Source organism: Hemiscyllium ocellatum, chromosome 7, assembly GCF_020745735.1.
Source record: "Hemiscyllium ocellatum isolate sHemOce1 chromosome 7, sHemOce1.pat.X.cur, whole genome shotgun sequence".
In the NCBI taxonomy this organism is placed as follows: Eukaryota; Metazoa; Chordata; class Chondrichthyes; order Orectolobiformes; family Hemiscylliidae; genus Hemiscyllium; species Hemiscyllium ocellatum.
Window position 1 is genome coordinate 94777052 of NC_083407.1, and position 20566 is coordinate 94797617.

The window sequence follows — 20566 nt, forward strand, 5'->3', positions numbered from 1 at the left end:
TCCAAAAGGTTTTTACAAATACATTAAGGACAAAAGGGTAACGAGGGAGAGAATAGGGTCCATCAAAGATCAGCAAGGTGGCCTTTGTGCGGAGCCACAGAAAATGGGGGATATACTTAATGAGTATTTTGCATCAGTATTTACTGTGGAAAAGGATATGGAAGATTGGTGGGAAGATACTGTAGGGAAATAGGTGGTGACATCTTGCAAATGTCCAGATTACAGAGGAGGAAGAGTTAGATGTCTTGAAACTGGTTAAAAAGTGGATAAATACCCAGGATCTGATCAGGTGTACCCTACAGCTCTGTGGGAAGCGAGAGACGTGATTGCTGGGCCTCTTGCTGAGATATTTGTATCATTGATAGTCACAGGTGAGGTGCCAGAAGACTGAAGGTTGGCTAACATGGTGCCACTGTCAAAGAAGGGTGGTAAAGAGAGTCAGGGAACTACAGACCAGTGAGTCTGATGTTGACTGTGGGCAAGTTGTTGGAGGGAATCCTGAGGGACAGGACAAACATGTATTTGGAAAGGCAAGGACTGATTAGGGATAGTCAACATGGCTTTGTGCGTGGGAAATCATGTTTCACAAACTTGATTGAAGTTTTTGAAGAAGTAACAAAGAATATTGATGAGGGCAGAATGGTAGATGTGATCTTTGGACTTCAGTAAGGCATTCAACAAGGTTCCCCATGGGAGACTGGTTAGCAAGGTTAGATCTCATGGAAAACAGGGAGAACTAGCCATTTGGATACAGAACTGGTTCAAAGTGGGAAGACAGAGGGTAGTGGTGGAGGGTTGTTTTTCAGACTGGAGGCCTGTGATCAGTGGAGTGCCACAAGGATCGGTGCTGGGTCCACTACTTTTCCTCATTTATATAAATTATTTGGATGCGAGCATAAGAGGTACAGTTAGTAAGTTTGCAGATGACACCAGAATTGGAGGTGTAGTGGACAGCGAAGAGGGCTACCTCAGATTACAACAGGATCTGGACCAGATGGGCCAATGGGTTGAGATGTGGCAGATGGAGTTTAATTTAGATAAATGCGAGGTGCTGCATTTTGGGAAAGCAAATCTTAGCAGGACTTATATACTTAATGGTAAGGTCCTCAGGAGTGTTGCTGAACAAAGAGACCTTGGAGTGCAGGTTCATAGCTCCTTGAAAGTGGAGTCACAGGTAGATAGGATAGTGAAGGCGGGGTTTGGTATGCTTTCCATTATTGGTCAGAGTACTGAGTACAGGAGTTGGAAGGTCATGTTGCGGCTGTACAGGTTAGGCCACTGTTGGACTATTGCGTGCAATTCTGGTCTTCTTCCTATCGGAAAGATGTTGTGAAACTGGAAAGGACTCAGAAAGATTTACAAGGATGTTGCCAGGGTTGGACGTTTTGAGCTATAGGGAGAGGCTGAATAGGCTGGGGCTGTTTTCCCTGGAGCGTCGGAGGCTGAGGGGTGACCTTATAGAGGTTTACAAAATGAGGGGCATGGATAGGATAATTGGGCAAAGTCTTTTCCCTGGGGTGGGACATAGATTTAGGGTGAGAGAGGAAAGATATAAAAGAGACCTAAGGAGCAACTTTTTCACGCAGAGGGTGGTACGTGTATGGAATGAGCTGCCAGAGGAAGTGGTGGAGGCTGGTACAATTGCAACATTTAAAAGGCATCTGGATGGGTATATGAATAGGAAGAGTTTGGAGGGATATGGGCCAGGTGTTAGCAGGTGGGACTAGATTGGGTTGGGATATCTGGATGGCATGGATGGATTGGACCAAGGGATCTGTTTCTGTGCTGTACATCTCTATGACTCTGAGTTCTGGTATTAGACGATCTACTGTAGTTGTTTAAGGTGTGTGTCTTAAAATGTGTGTTCTGCAAACACATAGCTTTCTGCTTCACTGGACAGATCCCTCCCTCTTGTGGAAAGATGATACTACCACAGGAGTAATGTACTCTTGGGCCCCATGACGTCTTCTGTGAATCCAAATACATTAATTGGCAAGAGGACTCCGACATTACCCAGTAGGATGCCATTAATTGCTAATGTAAAATGACTATTGCAGCCTTATTTTCTTCTCATTCTTCACGTTATACTTAGTTTTGTCAAACCCACGCTTGGTATCATCCAATTTACAGATGCTCATATCACCATGGAATCCTTACAATGTGGAAGCAGGATATTCAGCCCACTGAGTCCCAAAAGACCCTCCAAAGAGCATCCCAACCTTAACCCTATAACCCTGTATTTCCCATGACTAATCCACCCAGCCTACACATTCCTGGACTCTATGGACTATTTGGCATGGCCAATCCGCCGAAAGATAGCTTGCCTGGTTTCTGGACTCAAATGGTCAAAGAACACATCGCTTCTCAGTATAACTGAAAGGTGTCCTTTGGTTATACTCACTTCTCACGTGATTATCAGCACAGTACATCATATCAGCAGCATGGATGAACTGATAGCCTGTGCCTCGCATACACAGCTCTGCTTCTGTGTAACCCAGCACAAACTTGCTCCTGTAACAGTGGAACAACAGCACTCCATAAGTGAACAATACCGGATAGTGAGAACACCACACATTGGACTATCTCGAAGGTGAGTGAGGTCGAAATTCAGTGCCTGCCCCACATTCCAGGAGCTGGATTAAATGACCTGCCCTCTCTAGCAACAGGGTGTTCAAATCTGCAGTCTGCACTCCATTCGGATGTTGTGTGAACCCAAATAGTTCCCTGGGGTTTGTAGGGCAAAGCCAGGATTAACACTCCCTTGTCCTGAAAGAGCAACCGTTTCTGGCTGTGCTCTTGTTTAGCTATCAGTTGAGAGAGCTCCTGATACTCTCTGAAGGCTCATGTAGTGGGCTACAGTACACCACACCACACCGCACCACTATGAGTCAACGTGTATCAGAGAGGAGAGAAACCAAGAAGGGCTTTCTAATTGACTGACGCCAAGTAAAAAAAAACTGATAAACCCATGGGATTAATTCATAGTATGTGGGCATTGTTGGCTAGGTCAGCATTTATGGCCCATCCCTAGTAGCCCTCGAGAAGGTAGCTGTGAGAGCTCTTCTTGAATATAATGGTGGGTCTCATTGTTCCAATTCATCTTCCTGCCTTCTTTGAGCTCAGGGATAATACTCTTCCACTCTGATTTAATGGTCTCCAGGTTGGCTGGCAGTCCAACATACCATCGCAGACGTAGGACAGCTAGCTCTTGAAGGGTTGGGTCAAAGATAATTGGATACGCTCCCTCAGATGCTCCCATCCTCTATCCATCACATTCCCAGCTACCTCCCCCCCCACCCCCATCTCATTTCTCTCTCAGGCCCCTTTGGGCCACAAGCCTCATTCCTGATGAAGGGTTTATGCCCGAGACGTCAATTCTCCTGCTCCTCAGATGCTGCCTAAACTGCTGTGCTTTTCCAACACATGCCCTTTGACTCCCTCAGATGCCTTGACTATTTCAGAGAGCGGCTAAGGGTCAACCACATGACTGAGGGTTCGAGAGTGACACATTGGTCAGACTGGGTAAGGATATTAGTGACTGTCCAGTTGATTGATGGTCACCATCACCGACTGCTTTCCCCAACTCCCCACCAGCACCTCAGTTTGTTTGACACACTCTCAATTACTGTTCACATCTACAGTCCCATCCACGCCGTAACGCCCCACACAACGTACTTGGTGTCACATGCCATCGGCGTGAAGTCCAACTTGTGCTTAGTCTGGAAGATGAGCGTCTTGGTGCGCACCTCCAGGATGGACGGAGGCTGGAGAGGCGTTGCCATGGCGAACAGAGCCAGCTGAGGGGGAATGGGAGTGCCATCCTCCGCTTTCTTATTCTGCCCGTGTAGGAACTTCAGCCGGCCCTGAAAGTTCAGCGTCTGCGACAAAATACAGAATCAATGAATGAAAATGCAACCAGGCGACACAATGTACTGGTTCCAGCCCAGGCCCACAAACTCCGGTGCTCAAAACCCAGGAGAGTGGCTTATCCACCTGAAGGCAGCATGCCAACATAGAGGCCTGATTTTACACTACATCATATGGCATTTTGTCATTTCCACTACATACCCTCACACCTAACCAAATGGTCACTACTTGACCTAATTTTTCCCTCCTGTTAGCTTGGTCACCTGATCTAATATCTCCCAGTGCGGCTCAGCATCACACTTGGTTTTACACCACTCCTGTGAACCCCTTGGAGTGTTTCGTTAACAGTAAAGGCGCCGTATAAGTTGTTGTGGTCCAGATGCAAAGTCCAAGGTGGACTGACCTGAAAACCAATCTCCGTCCGGATGGGTTGAGTAACAGGAGCAGCAACACCCATCACATGGCCTTGTCAGCACAGGAACGTGGAGGAGAGCAACGCGACGTCTTAACTATCAAACCCAGATGGGGTGCCAATCGTAGACACTCCGGGTACCCAGAGCTCAGCATTCAACAAACTCACTAAGCAAGCCTCCCGACGGGGAGTGCTCTTTGCACAAAGGGTCAACTTGCTTCCAAACATAATGTATGGGGGCAGGAATGGAGCCGAGACTGTATTCTTTACCAGAAAGCCAGAAGAGTTGTCTAACAGGCAACGGAAGCGACAGATAAAGTTTCTCTCCATGAAAGAGGAATTCTCAGGTGGCAAATCAAAAGTCATGACCCTGGAGCAAAGGCTGTGGTTCTCTGGAATACCTAGGTAGTCAAACAAAAAGAGGAGGTTTTAGAAAGTTAAACACAAAGATGGGTGATCGGAATTTTAAAGAAAAAGAATTAATTGGGAAATTGTTACAGCGCATTCACACAGTCACGCCTGCAGCGGCCCTCCAAAATCAGCAATGAACCTAATGCACTATACAGTCCAATCCCAATTCTTTGGTTGGCACTGTGGCTCAGTGGTTAGCACTGCTGCCTCAGCGCCGGGGACCCGGGTTCAATTCCTGCCTCAGGCGACTGTCTGAGTGGAGTTTGCACTTTAATAAAGTGCCTGCGTGAGTTTCCTCTGGGTTCTCCGGTTTTCTCCCACAATCCAAAGATGGGCAAGTCAATGGAGTTGGCCATGCTAAATTGCCCAGAGTGTTAGGTGCATTAGTCAGGGGTAAATATCGGATCGGGGAATGGGCCTGGATGGGTCACTCTTTGGAGGGTCGGTATGGACATGTTGGGCTGAAGGGCCTGATTCCAGGGAATCTAATCTAATCTAACCCGAGGCTGTAAAACCGCGCGGTCAATCGGCTGCGATTTACAGGAGGCCTTCTTACAAAACAAAAACCTTCTGTTCAAACTGAGCGTCCAGTGATGTCCTTTAAAGACGCCGCTGCAAATCCTTCCTGCACAAATTAATCCAGAGCTTCCTGAGCTGTGTTGAACATGAAGCAGAGCTGAAAAATGTGTTGCTGGAAAAGCGCAGCAAGTCAGGCAGCATCAAAGGAGCAGGCATAAGCCTGAAACGTTGATTCTGCCGCTCCTTAGATGCTGCCTGACCTGCTGCGCTTTTCCAGCAACACATTTTTCAGCTCTGATCTCCAGCATCTGCAGTCCTCACTTTCTCCTAGTCGAACATGAAGCACTCTTGGTACAACTTGCACATTTTTCTTTGTGGGAATGGCTGTTCTTCTGAGAACGTGTGGCGGAGGCGAGGTCCACTGTGGCTTTCCAAAGGGAACCGATAAGCAGCCGGAGCAAAGTAAATTGGCAGGACTACACGGAAGGAGGGGAGCGGGACAAGTTATAGAGGGCCAGCATGGATATGATGGGCTGAGTTTACCACTTCGGTCCTGTAACCATTCGGTAAAACAGATTCCCCACAGTGTGGAAACAGGCCCTTCAGCCCAACAAGTCCACACCGACCCTCCAAACAGTAACCCACCTAGACCCATTTCCCTCGATCTAATGCACCTAACACTATGGGCAATTTAGCACATCCAATTCACCAGACCTGCACATCTTTGGACTGTGGGAGGAAACCCAGACAGACACGGGGAGAATGTGCAAACTCCACACAGCCAGTCGCCAGAGGCTGGAATCGAACCCGGGACCCTGGCGCTGAGAGGCAGCAGTGCGAACCACTGAGCCACCGTGCCACCCTGTCCATCAAGCGTATTTCCTTTACATTTCCCAGCGTGTTCGACTTGACTCAAAGGAATATCTGCGGCTAACTGTGGGGTTTTGATATCAATCGGCAAATTATTCGATAACTCACCATCTGCTCGGGGGTCGGATTCCTGACAGGCAGGTGGATTCAGGGCCCAGTGTAACTGCTGTCGGAACATTGCTCGGTCATCCGTGTGGATCAATTCAAAGACACTCTGGTGTACCACATCCGACTGCAAAAGAACAGAAGAGTCAATCAACTGGGCAGACAGCACCCAACCGAGAATAAAGGCCCCCTGTCAGCCAAAACCAAAACAACATAAATTCCGAGCGTGCCTGCCAGCAAACGATCAAAGCCAGGATAGAAATACAAAGGAAAACTGGAAAAACTGGAAATCCAAACGTTAAGACAACAGCCGCTGGAACTATACAGTGGGTTCATCAGAAAGTGGGGGAGCAGGGAGATTCGAGGCATGTTGTACATATAAGAAAGGAAAGATAAACAAAAGAAAAAAAAGAGATTAATCACCCCCCCGTCGCCAAAACTAATGATTTACTTTTATGTAGTTTATGCACACCAAACTTCCACAAGGTGCTGACAACCAGGCCATCCGTGTTTTAGTGATGCTGTCGATTTGAGAGGTTAATGTCAGCCATGACACTGGGGAGTAACTGCGCCCCCCGCCCCTCACCCCGCCTCGAAATAGTACTTGGAATCTTTCCACCTGAAAGGTCTGTTTGCTTATTGAGTTAATGTTGCGTCTGAAATTAGAAGGGGGAGTGGGGGAACGTGCACTGGAAAAAGGGGGAGTGTGAGCATGTAAAGGGTAAGGAAGGGGGAGGTGAGAAAGGAGGTTGGGGTGGGGAAGGGGTGGCGACAAAGGGAATGGGGGTGGGGAAGGAGGGGGAGGACGGCAAGGAAGGTGGGAAGGGTGGGGGGGGGTGGGGAGGTGGAAGAGAAGCAGGCCTAGAAAGCTGGGCAGAGGGGGTAAGGAGATTGTGAAAAAGGGGCAAAGGAGAGCAAAAAGGGAAGATTAAGATTGTGAGAGAAAGAGAGAGGGCAAGGACAGAAGCAGAGTAAAAAACATCAAAAAACTGAAAACAAGTGAGTTAGGCAAAATTGAGGCAAAGGTGCAAGGTTGAGACAACTCTCAACATTGTATTCCATGAGGTGAGTCTCTTTGGGACTCAATGTGTGAGTGCTTGTCCCTCACGTGGAACCCTGGTTATGCTGAGGAGTTGAGGGAATTCTGGGTGGGAATACGAAGCGCAGACTCCAATCCTGACTAATCCTGCATCCACTAAATCGAGCAGAGGGGACTGGATTAGGATCTGTCAAGTACCTGCAATGTTATTCCACAACCATGTCTTCATGCGTGACTACCTCCTCACTGCCAAGTGACCACCAGACCAAACAGCATGGCTTAATAATGCACCATGACTAAAAAAAAAATCTCTTTTCATGGGCACTCATTCACAGTGACACACTACCAGTCAGTGCCTGCCGAGTTGAAAATGCCCAATCTATCCCATTCTGGCGTGGTCGGATGGGTGCTAAGTGAGACTGAGAGCATTCACTAGGACAAGGGCAGTAGATCGAGGGGTGAGGAAATGGAGTGTGGGATGCAGCAGTCAAAGCTGCTTCTCACGTGGAGATGGAGTCAAGGCACTTTCAGAGAACTCCAAGGCAGGCCGAACAGGGAAGCCAAGAACACACTGAACTCTCACTCCACTGTTTCGCAATTAGCCTGACGAAGCTGGACGTAACCCAGTGAGAGAAAAGCCTTTGAAGACCAAATCAAAAGGTCAAGCAGCACACTGTGACGCTCCATTGGCAGAGGCCTTCTGACATGTTATTGAAGCAGCAGTTTCTGATTTACATTTATCGAAGTGCACTCAAAGCTCTTCATACCTTGGTGACCCTTGAATGATGTAAATGTCCCTGAAGCAGCAGGGAATGGGAAATGATCCAAGTGGTTTTTCTGCAAAGGTAACACAGAGCACTGCACCATTCAAGGAGAGCTGAACTCCAAGCATACATCTTTACTTTGCATGCATTGATTTCTTTTTGAAAAGAAGGGTAGCTATCAGTTTCCTCTAGCCCCATTCAGATTTCATCATTTCTGCTGAGCATGCTGCTAGTTATGATATTGGAATACCCTCAGCAAGGCTGCAGAGGTTGATTCTGAGGATGGGAATGGCTGTTTTCAAATTATCTCATTCTTTCAGAAGTCTCTTTCCAGCTGACAACACACCAACAAGGAGGGCTGCCTCCAAGTTTCAGGAAACATCACTCCCGATGGAGGAGTAAGCACTGTGTCCACTCCCCAGACACCCACCCACCAGACAGAGCTCTGCACCCACCCCTCAGGCAGTCAGAGCTCCATATTCACCTCCCCCCTCTCCCCCCTTTCCAGTATGGAACTGAACTCCCAAATACAATGGCTGAAACATGACAACACAAAAAAACAAGTTGGCCTGTAGAGATCACTTGGAGGTCATGCCTCTGACAACCCACGTTTTTCCATCGGCGCCTCAGTGCACTGAAAGAAAAGTTGATGCCCAGTTGCCAAAACCACAAAGCTTCCTAAATATAAACTTTGCAGAATGGGAAACAGCAAACCCTGTGCTTGCGTCACACTGAAGATAAACAAGGACACAGGCTGTGTTCCCCTCTAATTGCCCTCTGAAATTCAACCTCTCGACTCAAAGACCTCTCCTTTACAAACTCTGCATCACAAAACAAATAAGCTCACAACTCCCAGCATTGCAAACACTAAACAATTAGTTGCAGTTCATTTAATGTCAAAATTCAAACATATTTGTGCACAATTTATGGCAACAGTTTTCAGTTTCTCTTCTATTATTTCAAGGTATAATTTCTTTCTTAGAAACTTCGGAATCTTACACTTTTCAAATGTACAGGAGATGATATTTGTTATATTACTTCAGCCAGACATAGCACATGTTCGATATGGAGTAGAACTCCCTGTTTAACACCACTCTTCCAGTCAGATCCATTTGGTATACCACAGGTTTTAAAGTGTATCTAACACCCTCCAAACATCAAACAGAGCTTCTTCCAACTAGAAGGTAAGTCACAACCAGTACAGCTCCTTCTGCGTTCTCCTTCCTACATTTGGCTTCCTGCAGTCTCTTCAATTCGATGCTAACTTGTGCTGAATTATGGATTGTTCAGTCCTATAGACTTGATAATGGGAATTGGTATAGATTGCCCTTTCAGTCAATAAAGTCAAAAGTCTTTCATTCCATCAATCTATGCCAGATTTGGTCACTGCAGTAATGGGACCAGGATCCCTCAAGCTTACTGGTACTTAAATGACCATACCATCCTCTTCAAGGGCTCTCCTCCATAGTCCATTAAGCTCTACATGGCTTCCTCCTCTCTATCCAATTGTAGCCATAACATCACTGGCAATGACTTCTCTTCCAGGACCAAGACCTCCAACAGCTCCCAGAAATTGATCCTCGGCTTCATCTGTTTCCAGCTTCTCTCTCTCTCTCTCTCTCTCTCAAAGTGCAGGGTGAGTTCTGTCACGCAATGGTCACTGCCTCCACTCGGGGTTCCTTCACCTTAATCTCCTGAATCAAGTCTGCCTTGTTACACATCACCAAATACAGATTGATCTGTTCCCTAGTGGGCCCTACCAAAAGCTGTTCTAAAAAAACATTTTACAGAAACACCACAAATTCAATTTCTCGAGATCCACTGCCAATTTGATTTTCCCAGTCTACCTGCATATTGAAGTCCCCAGAGATTATCATAAGAGTGCCTTAAATGCATGCCTTTCCAATTTCCTAGTTTATTTTCTTCCCCATATGCTGACTACTGCTAGGAGGCCTGAACACAACTCCCATCAGGGCCTTTTTTCCTTTACAGTTCCTCCACCCTATCCAGACAGATTTTACACCTTCCAAGTCTATTATTTCTTGTTACTGATTTCATTTCATTTCTTATTAAAAAAGAAACCATGCTCCCTGTGCCTGTCCTTTCAAAAGGAGTTCCATTCTTGGATCTTTAGTTCCCAGCCTTGATCCCCTTGCAGTCATGTCTCGGTGACACCCATAGCACCATACCTGCCAACTTCCCACATTTCGTGCACAAGTTCCCCAAGACCCCTTTGTGTTCCAGCTTTCTGCAGTTTCTCTCCAGTTAGATGATATTTTGTTCATTTTCTGTCTTTTCCAAAATGAACAACTTCACATTTTCCCATTTGCCAATTTTTTGCCTGTTTACTTCATCTATCAATCTATCTCTGTAAGCTCATGGTATCTCTCTCAAAACTTGCCTGTCCATTTACTTTTGTGTTGTCTGCAAATTTGGCTATAGAACATTCACTTCCTTCCTCCAGGTCATTTAATTTATAAACAGTTGAGGTCCCAGCACTGATCTCTGGGGGACCCCAATGGTCACAGGTCACCAACTTGAAAAACAACCCATTATTCAGACTCACTGTTTCCTGCCCATTAGTCAATTCTCTATCCATGCCAAGGTACCTTACAATGAAAATTACCTCCATCACCTTGGTCTCTTATGTTATGACAACCTTTTGTGAGGTACCTTTTTGAATGTCTTCTGGAAGTCCAAATACAACACATCTACCGGTCCTCCTTTATCCACTCTAGGGGAGACTTCCTCAAAAAAACTCTAATAAATTTGTCTGACATGATTTCCCTTTCACAAAAGCCATGCTGACTGTGTTTAATTAGATTATGATTTTCCAAATGTTCTGTGATTACTTTCTTAATTCTAATACAATTCTAACAATGGATGTTAGAACAATTGGCCAATAGTTAGCTGTTTTTATTTTGCCTCCCTCCCTACTTCTTTAGTATTAACAGGATGTTCACTATAAAGACTGAAGCAAAATGCCTGTTTAGCTCCTCTGTTATTTCCTTTGTCCCCAAAACTGTGTCCCCAAAGAAGAATCCCCAAATTCCTCAATTCTTTCGATACCCAAAACTCTGTCTTCAATATACTCAACGATTGGCCATCCACAGCTCCCCAGTGTAGAGAATTCCAAACACCCTCAACCTTTTAAAATGAAAAACTCCTCCACACCTTAGTCCAAAATGGCCACCCTTTTACCCTGACACTGTGACTCTGTGTTTTTCTACACGTTCTGACTCGGGGAAATGCACTTTCAAGGCCTTTAAGAATTTTACATTTTTCAACTAGATCATTAATTCTTCCAAACTCCAAAGACTTATAAAAAATATCTGTCCCCTATTTTAGGGATTTAGACATAGCAGATTACAAATTTTTAACAGCAAGCCTGTTGTTTAGATCGAAGCTCATAAAAGGACATTTCTTTTGATACGCCAGTTTTAGATGAGCTTTTAACATTTTTCATTTAAAAGATATACACATCTCATTTCAAAGACTGACCTAAATATTGAAAATTCTGTTCACCGGATAGATAACAACTTACATTTATATAGCACTTTCAGCACTGTAATACATCTCAGTGTATTATCAAACAGAATTTAGTACTGAGCCGCATCGGGCGATATTAGGTCAGATGATCAAAAAACTAAGTCAAAAGAAAGTGAGTTGTAAGAATTGTCTGAAGAGGAGGAAAGACAGGCAGAAAGGTGAAGTGATGGAAATCTAGAGTTTACAGCCAGGCAGATAAAGGGACAGCCATTGATGGTGGAGGGTTGTGGTACAAGAGCACGTAATAGTAAAGCATTTCTAAAACTAAAATCGACAAGAAAGATATTAAGAACAAAAATACACTAAAGGAAAATCAACATCTGAAAAATAGCTCATACTGTCAGACAGACTCTTCATCTAGTTTTGATGAAGAATGAGGGGGTTTTCATGATGCCCTGTCCAGTTGGCTGATTTGAGCATTTGTAACCAGAGACAGAGACAATGATAGTCAGTCAATCTGTTAATCCCATTGGACTGCCCAGCCCCACAAACAAACAGCGTGAGCTTTACCACAGCTGTTTCGGTTGCACAAGTTTTTCGACGTAAGATCTCAGACTCACCTGGTGAAAGCCAAGATAGTCCTGGATGGTAGGAGACGCGTAGAAGACATATCCTTCAGCAGTGATGACCAGAATAAATCCATTCAGAGCCTTTCAAAAGAGGGCAAAGGAATATAAGTTGCAGCAATAGCCAACATTGAAAGCAACAACTGACATCTGAAACTCAAGAAACTATCAACTGCTAAGTTCAACTAATGTGGATCACAATGATCCAAACCTACAGTTAATTGCATTTATGACAATCCCAATTTGAATGCATGGAAAATATCTTTAGAACACACCAACTCAAGTTATTTTATTTGTAATAGAGAAGCACTTTCCAAAAATTATTTTTGGGTGATTTTATTCAAATTGTCAACAATAAAACTATCAGTGTCTGGTAGAGAACATTACTCTAATTTTGTCAGTCCATCAGCATTGGACATTGCTGCCTCAGGCCAGTGTCACTCAGTTAAATGTAAAGTAGAGCTGTGTAGATAATTGTAATCAACATGTCCACATGCATTACAACACACCTCCGGAGCAGGTGGGACTTAAGCCCAGGCCTTCCAGTCCAGAGGAAAAGACACTACCACCGTGCCACAAGAGTCCAGCTAAAGCAGTGTGTGTTATCGCCCAGTAAGTGTGTAACAGAGCTCACCTGAAGATGGGTTCCTCCCATAATGCAATAATCATGACCACTACAGCCATATTTATGACCTCTCCACCAGAGATACTGAATGACTCTGATGGGTCAAATGGCCTGCCCCTGGTTTTAATGCTGCTATGACAGACCATCTTTTGGCAGCAATTTAATGCCAACCTGTGACCAGGACACCAACAGGAACAGTTTGAGACAGCGCAAATCATTTCAATTCAACCAATAACTAATAGCAGAGAGAGAAACAGAAGATCAAAAAAAGGGAAACAAAAACTGTACAAGGCAGGAATGAAAGCATGGTGGCTAGCAACCTTTCCAGAGTCATAAGATGCCTTGCCAGATGGAAAAGAATCTGTTTTGGTCTCTGCCTGATCTTTCATATCAGGGTTTAATTTTTAGGTTTGAAGATCAGTAACTGAATTTAGCGCGACTCACAGTAGCCTCTGGTTCTCATCGATTCAAAAGCACCAGTGCTACATCCATTTATGGTCAGACATATGCATAGCAAACCATGGGAATGGAATAAGGTGGGACATTGTAATAAGGATGCTATCCTATGGCAGCACTGTGTTCAGAATATGAAATTAAAGCAGCACTCTGATGTCCTTCCTTGTACCAACATTTTCTGACAGCTCTGCTGATCCACCATTACTGCCAAAAGATGGCCTGTCATAGCAGCATTAAAAAACAGGAGCAGGCCATTCAGCCCATCAAAGCTGATCTGCCATTCAATCTAATCTGATCTGATCTGATCATGACTTTGACTCCATTTCCTTGCCCTCCCTATAACTGACGATTTCCCTGTCAATCAAAAAGAAAAATCAGCCTTCATTATTATTTATTTAGCAAATGCAAATGCCCAGAACTATGCAACAACGGCCTCATTTGCTGACTGTAAAGTGATAAGACTGCCATTTAATCCCATCCCTCGGAAAGGATACTCATTATTTGGGATGCTCCACAAATGCATAAGGCATTAGTACTGAGGGCCTAGCAGTAGAGGTAGGCCGCGCAGGAACCCTGGCTTGTCCCACGTCTGTTTAGTGAGAAGCACTCTCAAGAGTGGCATTTCAAAGCATGCCATTGATCAGGCAGCCTTTGTCACTAGGAACATGTTGGTAACTTCCGCTGGTTCTCAATCCTTGATCCAAAGACCATCTGCTGGTGCTTCTTGGTCAGGAAGGGCGCATCAAATAGGATGCTGAAATTGGAGGTGACCAACAGATAGATTCAACGCAGAGGGGAAGTGAGGTGCAACATTGGATGTATTCAACCCATTAGTGGCTTTTCATCAGTCGACTGATGGGTGCCAGAACGATATTTATGAGGATAGCAATCCAGGGGAGAGCGGCTGAGGGGAAGGTTCCAGTTATAATGCTTATTGTTGCATTCAACTGAGAGTCAACACAACGCCTGCCTTTGTTCAGTACCTTACTGTGGACTATAACAGGACACATGCTGAGGTCTGGAGCCTTTTGTCTCCCCATTTAACCAGTGAACTTGGTTTGTATGTTATTTCTGGCTTTGACTTTGCTGCTGCTTTCTTCAGATATTCCTGGAAGGACAAAATCCGCCTCCAAGAAAGTTGGATCAGGATTACGATTTAGATCCTGGCCATAGCCCTGCAGCAGTACAGTTCATTTCTAGCATCAACACTGTGCGAGGTGGAATACAGGATAAGAGATATTCAATAACCCAGCTTCTATTGCTCCCTGTGGATGGAAACTCCAAGACTGACTCATACCTGAAAGGAAAATTCCTGCTCACCTCAATCCCCAGTGGGAAACCCCTTTTTCTTTAAGCTGTGCCCCTTATTTCCAGACTCCCCCGTGAGGGGAAATGTCCTCTCTATATCCAGCTTGTCAAACCCCCTCAGGATCTTATATTTTTCTGAGATATTCTCCCAGGTTTCTAAGGTTCAATGGGTTTCAGGCACAACATACTCAACTTTTCTTGGTAACCCCTCCAACCCAGGAAGCAACCTCACAGACCTTCTCTGCCCATCACCCACCGGACTGGCCACTGCAGCTAACGGCAGAGGAGTGCAATGGTTGGCATCTGTAATTAAAGTTAGAAATGGCAGCAAAATGCCAATGTTAAATCACAGTGCCCAGCTGGTACTGATAACCTCAGCTGACATGTAAATGCCTCCACTTTCTATGCATGGCAGCAAGACAGAATCTATGTTTTTTTGCCAATTTCTCTTTGTTGCCTGGCTAATCGCACAGAGTAATCCCGTCGCATGTTTTCCTCCCCCCCCCCCCCCCCGAAATACTACATTCTATAAAGCACAATGCATTCTAGTAGCACCTCCCCCCTCACCCCACCCAGTATAATATCATTAGTGCCGATAAACATCCCCTCACAATTAATGACTGCTTTGTTCTAACACTGCTCCAATATGGGAAATGGTTGCCAACAAATAATGTAAATACAGCCCCAAGTCACGCAAGGGAACCTTTTCCTTCCAAACAATGTGCTCTCAGCTCTCTAAAACAGTTTAAGTAAAGGGAGGCACCATTAAACTTTCAATCACTGCCAAGATAATTAGACCTTCTTGACCCAGTCTATTGTTGACCCATTAAAAAAAGCTCAGGTTCCACACTTTGCAGGATGCATTAAACATTAACGGTGCTCAATGTTGATAAGGATCCCACAAAAACCAGATACAGGGATCTCCCACCCTTGACAGCATTCTCTAATAGTGGAGTGTGCTAGTCCCTGAACGTGGTGGTTTGGGCAGCCACACTTGTTACAAGAGCCTGTGGCTAACTATTTGAATATAAATACAGAACACTTGACATTTTCTTCTTTTATTGATTTATTGGATGTGAGAGAGACTGGGAAGGCCAGAATTTATTACCCATGTCGAGTCTCCCTCGAGAAGCTGAGGGAATCCAACAAAAGTGGGTTGCTGGGTCACTTCAGAGGGCAGTCAAGAGTTGACCACGTTATTGTGTAGTGCATGTTCACAGGCAGCTAGAGGTGGACAGCATTCAGGCTAAGGCTGATAAACGGCCTTAAAAAGTCCATGAGGTTGCTTCCTGGATTGGAGGGCTTGCCAAGAAAGGTTGAGCATATTGTGCCTGAAACCCACTGGACCTTAGGAATGTGACAAGTAACATTACAGCCACACAACTGACAGTCAATCTCCAACAACAGAGAATCTAACCATCTCCACTTGATGTTCAATGAACACTACCAGTGCTGAACATCCCCTCTATTAACATCCTGGAGTCATCATTGATCAGAAACTCACCTGGTCTCACCATATAAAAACTTGGGGGGCAAGAGCAGGTCAGAAGTTAGGAATTCTGTGGTGAGTTAGCCCTTGTCTCCTCAATGTTGATCCACTATCTACAAGGCACAAGTCAGGTGTGATAGGATATTCTCCACTTGCCTGGATGGGTGACACCATCCAGGATAAAGCAGCCTTTTTGATTGGCACCACATCCAATACATTCTCTTCATCATCATGTATCTATGAGACACACTGCAGTAAAACACTAATGTTGTCTGTCAGCAGCTTCCAAACCTACATCTACTACCTCGAAGGACAAGGGGAAGCAGATAAATGGGAACACCAACAATCTTCAAAGTCCTCTCCAAACCATTGACCATCCTGACTTGTACAGGTCATTGGTTAGGCCACTGTTGGAATACTGCCTGCAATTCTGGTCTCTTTCCTATCGAAAGATGTTATGAAACTTGCAAGGATTCAGAAAAGATTTACAAGGGTGTTGCAGGGTTGGACAGTTTGAGCTACAGGGAGCGGTTGACTAGGCTGGGGCTGTTTTCCCTGGAGCATCGGAGGCTGAGGGGAGACCTTATAGAGGTTTACAAAATTATGAGGGGCATGGATAGGATAAATAGTCAAAGTCTTTTCCCTGGAGTCAGGGAATCCAGAACGAGAGGGCATAGGTTTAGGGTGAGAGGGGAAAGATATAAAAGAGACCAAAGGGGCAACGTTTTCCACACAGAAGGTGGTACATGTATGGAATGAGCTGCCAAAGGAAGTGGTAGAGGCTAGTACAATTGCAACATTTAAGAGGCATTTGGATTTGTATATGAATAGGAAGGGTTTGGAGGGATATGGGCCAGGTGCTGGTAGGTGGGACTAGATTGGGTTGGGATATCTGACTGGCATGGACGAGTTGGGCCAAAGGGTCTGTTTCCATGCTGTACATCTCTATGACTCTATGACTATATCACTGTTCCTTCACCTATTACTTGGTCAACACCCCAGAAATCCTTTCCTAACCACGGTCTCCCTGCAATCCAATGACTGCAGTGAGCTCAAGGGAGCAGCTCACTACCATCACCACCTTCCCCAGGTCATTCAGGGACAGGAAATAAATGCAACATCCATGTTCTTTTAAACAAATAAATTAGAAAGAAAATGGTAACCATGGAGATTAACACAGCTATTTAAACATGAACAATCTGACTACCTGCAAAGAGGAGAAGCTAAATTTCATTCCGGAAGAAATGAGCACCTGTTCCCAACACGTTCGGGAGACCAACCAAACAAAAACCCCAAAGAACTGCTGGAAATCAGAATCAAAATCAAAGGTTGCTGGAAAAGCTCAGCAGGTCTGGCAGCATGCGTGCAGAGAAATCAAGTTAACATGGTGTCCAGTGACCCTTCTCCTTCACCATAACCCTGGCTCTGAAGGAGCATCACTGGACTCAAAATTTTAACTCTGCTTTCTCTCCACGCATGCTGCCAGACCTGCTGAGTTTCTCCAGCAACTTCTGCTTTTGATACATTCAGGATACTGCCTGCAGCCATCAGTACACGTACAAAAGACCTCTGTGTCACTGGGTTTGCTTTAATCTAGATTCTGATGCAAATTTATGCTGATATCCCAAATGAAACTGGATTAAGTCTGTTTTGATGACCCTTGTTTTATAGGTATAGGCTATGACTGCTGTCCCATCTTAACTGAATGACACATTTATTTCTCTGTTTGCATCTAATGATTCCCTAATGCAACTTTTATCAGGGTAATAGCTAGTGGATAGGAGTTGACTCCATTCAGATTGCTACTTTAAACAGCTTTAATGGTCACCCCTGTTACAACAGTAAAGCCCCTGAGCAGGGCTGGTAAGATTTTTTTTGGCATGGGCATGTGGTTCGCCATCTAGTGGCGACAATGGCCACAAACACAGCCATTAAAGAACATTTCAAATACGCAACAATATACAGTATTGAGCTGTCACAATATTACAAAGTACACAGTAGCACAGCGTAATAAGAAATCCAGAAGCCTGGACTAGTGATCCAGGAACAGCAGCAGTTCAAATCCCACCTTGGCAGTCCGGGGAACACAAACACAATTAAACACATTGAAAATGAAAAGCTTGTATCACAACACTGACCATGAATTTAGCAGGTTCTTGTGAAACTAAACAGGATTCACAGACATCTATTAGGGAAGGAAAGCGGATGTCCTTGCCCAGTCTGGCCCCATGCCAGCTGCCTGCTGAAATGCTCCAGTGAGCCAGCCAGTCATTCTCACCAGCTCGTGTGAACTTCACGGCCAGATATTCTGGCCTTACCAATGGGGCCACACTGGTAATGGAAGGTGGATGTCAATATCCAGGTCAGCATTTGTTTCCCATTAAGAATCACCCACCAGAATGATACCGGGAATGAAGGATTTTATATACAATGAAAGATTAGAGACATTGGCCTGAGTCTCCTTGGAGCAGAGAAGATTAAGAGGTGACCTTTTTGGGGTGTTCAAAATTATGGACCATTTTGATAGAGAGTGAGGAAGATATTCTGTTTCCATGTCAGTAATGAGGGGTCATGACTTCAAGAGCATCAGCAAGGGAGTTAGGAGTGAAATGAGGAGAAAATTCTGTACTCAGTTGTTAGGATTTGCAGTGTGCTTTCTGGGAGAGTGGTGGAGGTGCATTCCATTGGACAGTTCAAAAGATAATTGGAGATATATTTGAAAGCAATGAAGTTAAAGGGCTATGGAGATAGAACTGGTGAATGGGGCTAGCTGGCTAGCTCTTCTATCCTGTACAAGTCCATGATTCATTGCCATGGGTCTGGAGTAATGTGTAGGCCAGACGGAATAAGGACAGAGTAGGTGGGTCTGGGTGGGATGCTCTTCGGAGGGTCAGTCTGGGCTGAATGGTCTACTTCCACACTGTAGCGATTCTACGACTCTACAGTTCTAACAATTTTTTTTGGAATGTGGAATGTAAATTAGCTGATTATTATCTGCAAACTCAGCTCAGCATCAAGCCAATCGTGACTAAAGAATTTCCAAGCTTTTTACTAAAGAGAGGGAGTTGGGAAAGAGAAACGACCTGAAAATTTCCTCTTAGCAACATGAACTTACAGAAGTTGGGTGGGGGGGGGGGGGTGGAAGTGCTCTGGAAACAGCACAACACTGAATAATTCCCAAGGGTTGGCTAGGAAAATTCAAGTTGGCATCACAAATCAGTACTGAAATGGCCTGAGCACCGTTTTCCCTTGTCAAAGGGACAATGAAACAGCACAATGGGATGGGAGAGATATCAAGGGTACCCCAGTCATGTTGGTCACATCAAATGACCAGCTGCATGCTGGGAATGTTAGCCATGGTTCTGTGAGTCGCATACTCACCTCTTAACTCAGAAGGCTGGGATTTCAAATCTCACTCTAGAGACTGGAACACAAACAAAAATCTACACTGACATTCTAGTGCAGTACCGGGGAAGAGCTGCAGCATTGGGGGCACCATCTCTCGGGGGGAAAAAAATTACGCTGAGGGCTCCCCATAAAATGGAAAGATCCCAAGGCGCTGTTTCACAGGAGTTCTCCCCAGTGACATGGCCAATATTTGTCCTGCTGTCATCATCAGCAAAAACAGATGGTTTGGTCATTGTTACATAACTCACAGAAAGTGCTGGAGAAACTCAGGAGATCTAACTGGAGAAAGAAACATAGTTCAAATTTTGACTTAGATGATAACGCTCAGGTTCATCGTATTGAGATGTCCACTCTATTTCTCTCCACAGATGCTGCCTGACCCACTGAGTTTCTCCACCACTGCCCACATTTCAGATTTCCAGGAGTTTATTCTTATTGTTACATTGCTGTTTGTGGGAGATTGCTGTGCACAGATTAGATGCTGCTCCTTTAACAATACGACGATGACTTTGCTTCATTGCTGTACAGCCAATTCTCCCCAGAGGTCACGACAGGCACTGGACAAGAGCGCCCCCTTCTTTTTACCCAATGATAACTAACATACAGGGCTCATCAGTAGGCAGCAGTGTCTAGATCAGTGTTATTTGCTGCAAGGGCACCCATCAACGTAGGCAAGGCCAGTGCTGAAAATGGAGGGTCAAGGTCACCTCATCAGATACCTATTCCATTTTCAGGCACTGCACCGTCATCCATCCCTTCCACCCTTCAGGAAGGCCATTGAGAGCTGCAGGGAGCTCTCAGATACCTTGCCAATCTCCTCACAGGATTCCCTCCCTATTGTCTTTAATTAGAGATGTTGTCCACCTCATGATAACAGCCACCCATGATAACAGCCCTCTTTTTGTTTACCTTCCCCTTCCTACCTCACTTCCTCATTCACATGAACATCCCCACTGCCATTCATGCTCTGGCCTGCTTTGGGTATCTCATTTATCATGCTACTTTATATGGGCTTGCTTCCAGTCCCTTTACAAGTTTTATTACTGACAAAGCTATTCCACCACAGGTTTGACACCCTCCCCATCGTTATTTGCCTTATCTAGTCTAACCCCATACCATTTGGCCCTGGAAGAACTGCTCCCAAAACCTTACTCATCAATATTGCCCAAATGCCACTC

The 20566-nt window shown here is 45.0% G+C and overlaps 1 protein-coding gene across 2 annotated transcripts in view; it reads right to left on the reverse strand.

Annotated features, from left to right (window-relative positions):
- The window catches only part of ahr2 (aryl hydrocarbon receptor 2), a 148670-nt gene that overhangs the window by 12149 nt on the left and 115955 nt on the right, over positions 1 to 20566 (reverse strand). For both annotated transcript variants that reach the window (XM_060827515.1, XM_060827516.1), the window contains 5 exons: positions 12097 to 12186; positions 6188 to 6311; positions 4550 to 4680; positions 3676 to 3878; positions 2402 to 2511 (listed from right to left, as the gene is read on the reverse strand). In XM_060827515.1, coding sequence (XP_060683498.1) covers positions 2402 to 2511; positions 3676 to 3878; positions 4550 to 4680; positions 6188 to 6311; positions 12097 to 12186 — 658 coding nt within the window. The remainder of the gene's footprint in view (positions 1 to 2401; positions 2512 to 3675; positions 3879 to 4549; positions 4681 to 6187; positions 6312 to 12096; positions 12187 to 20566) is intronic.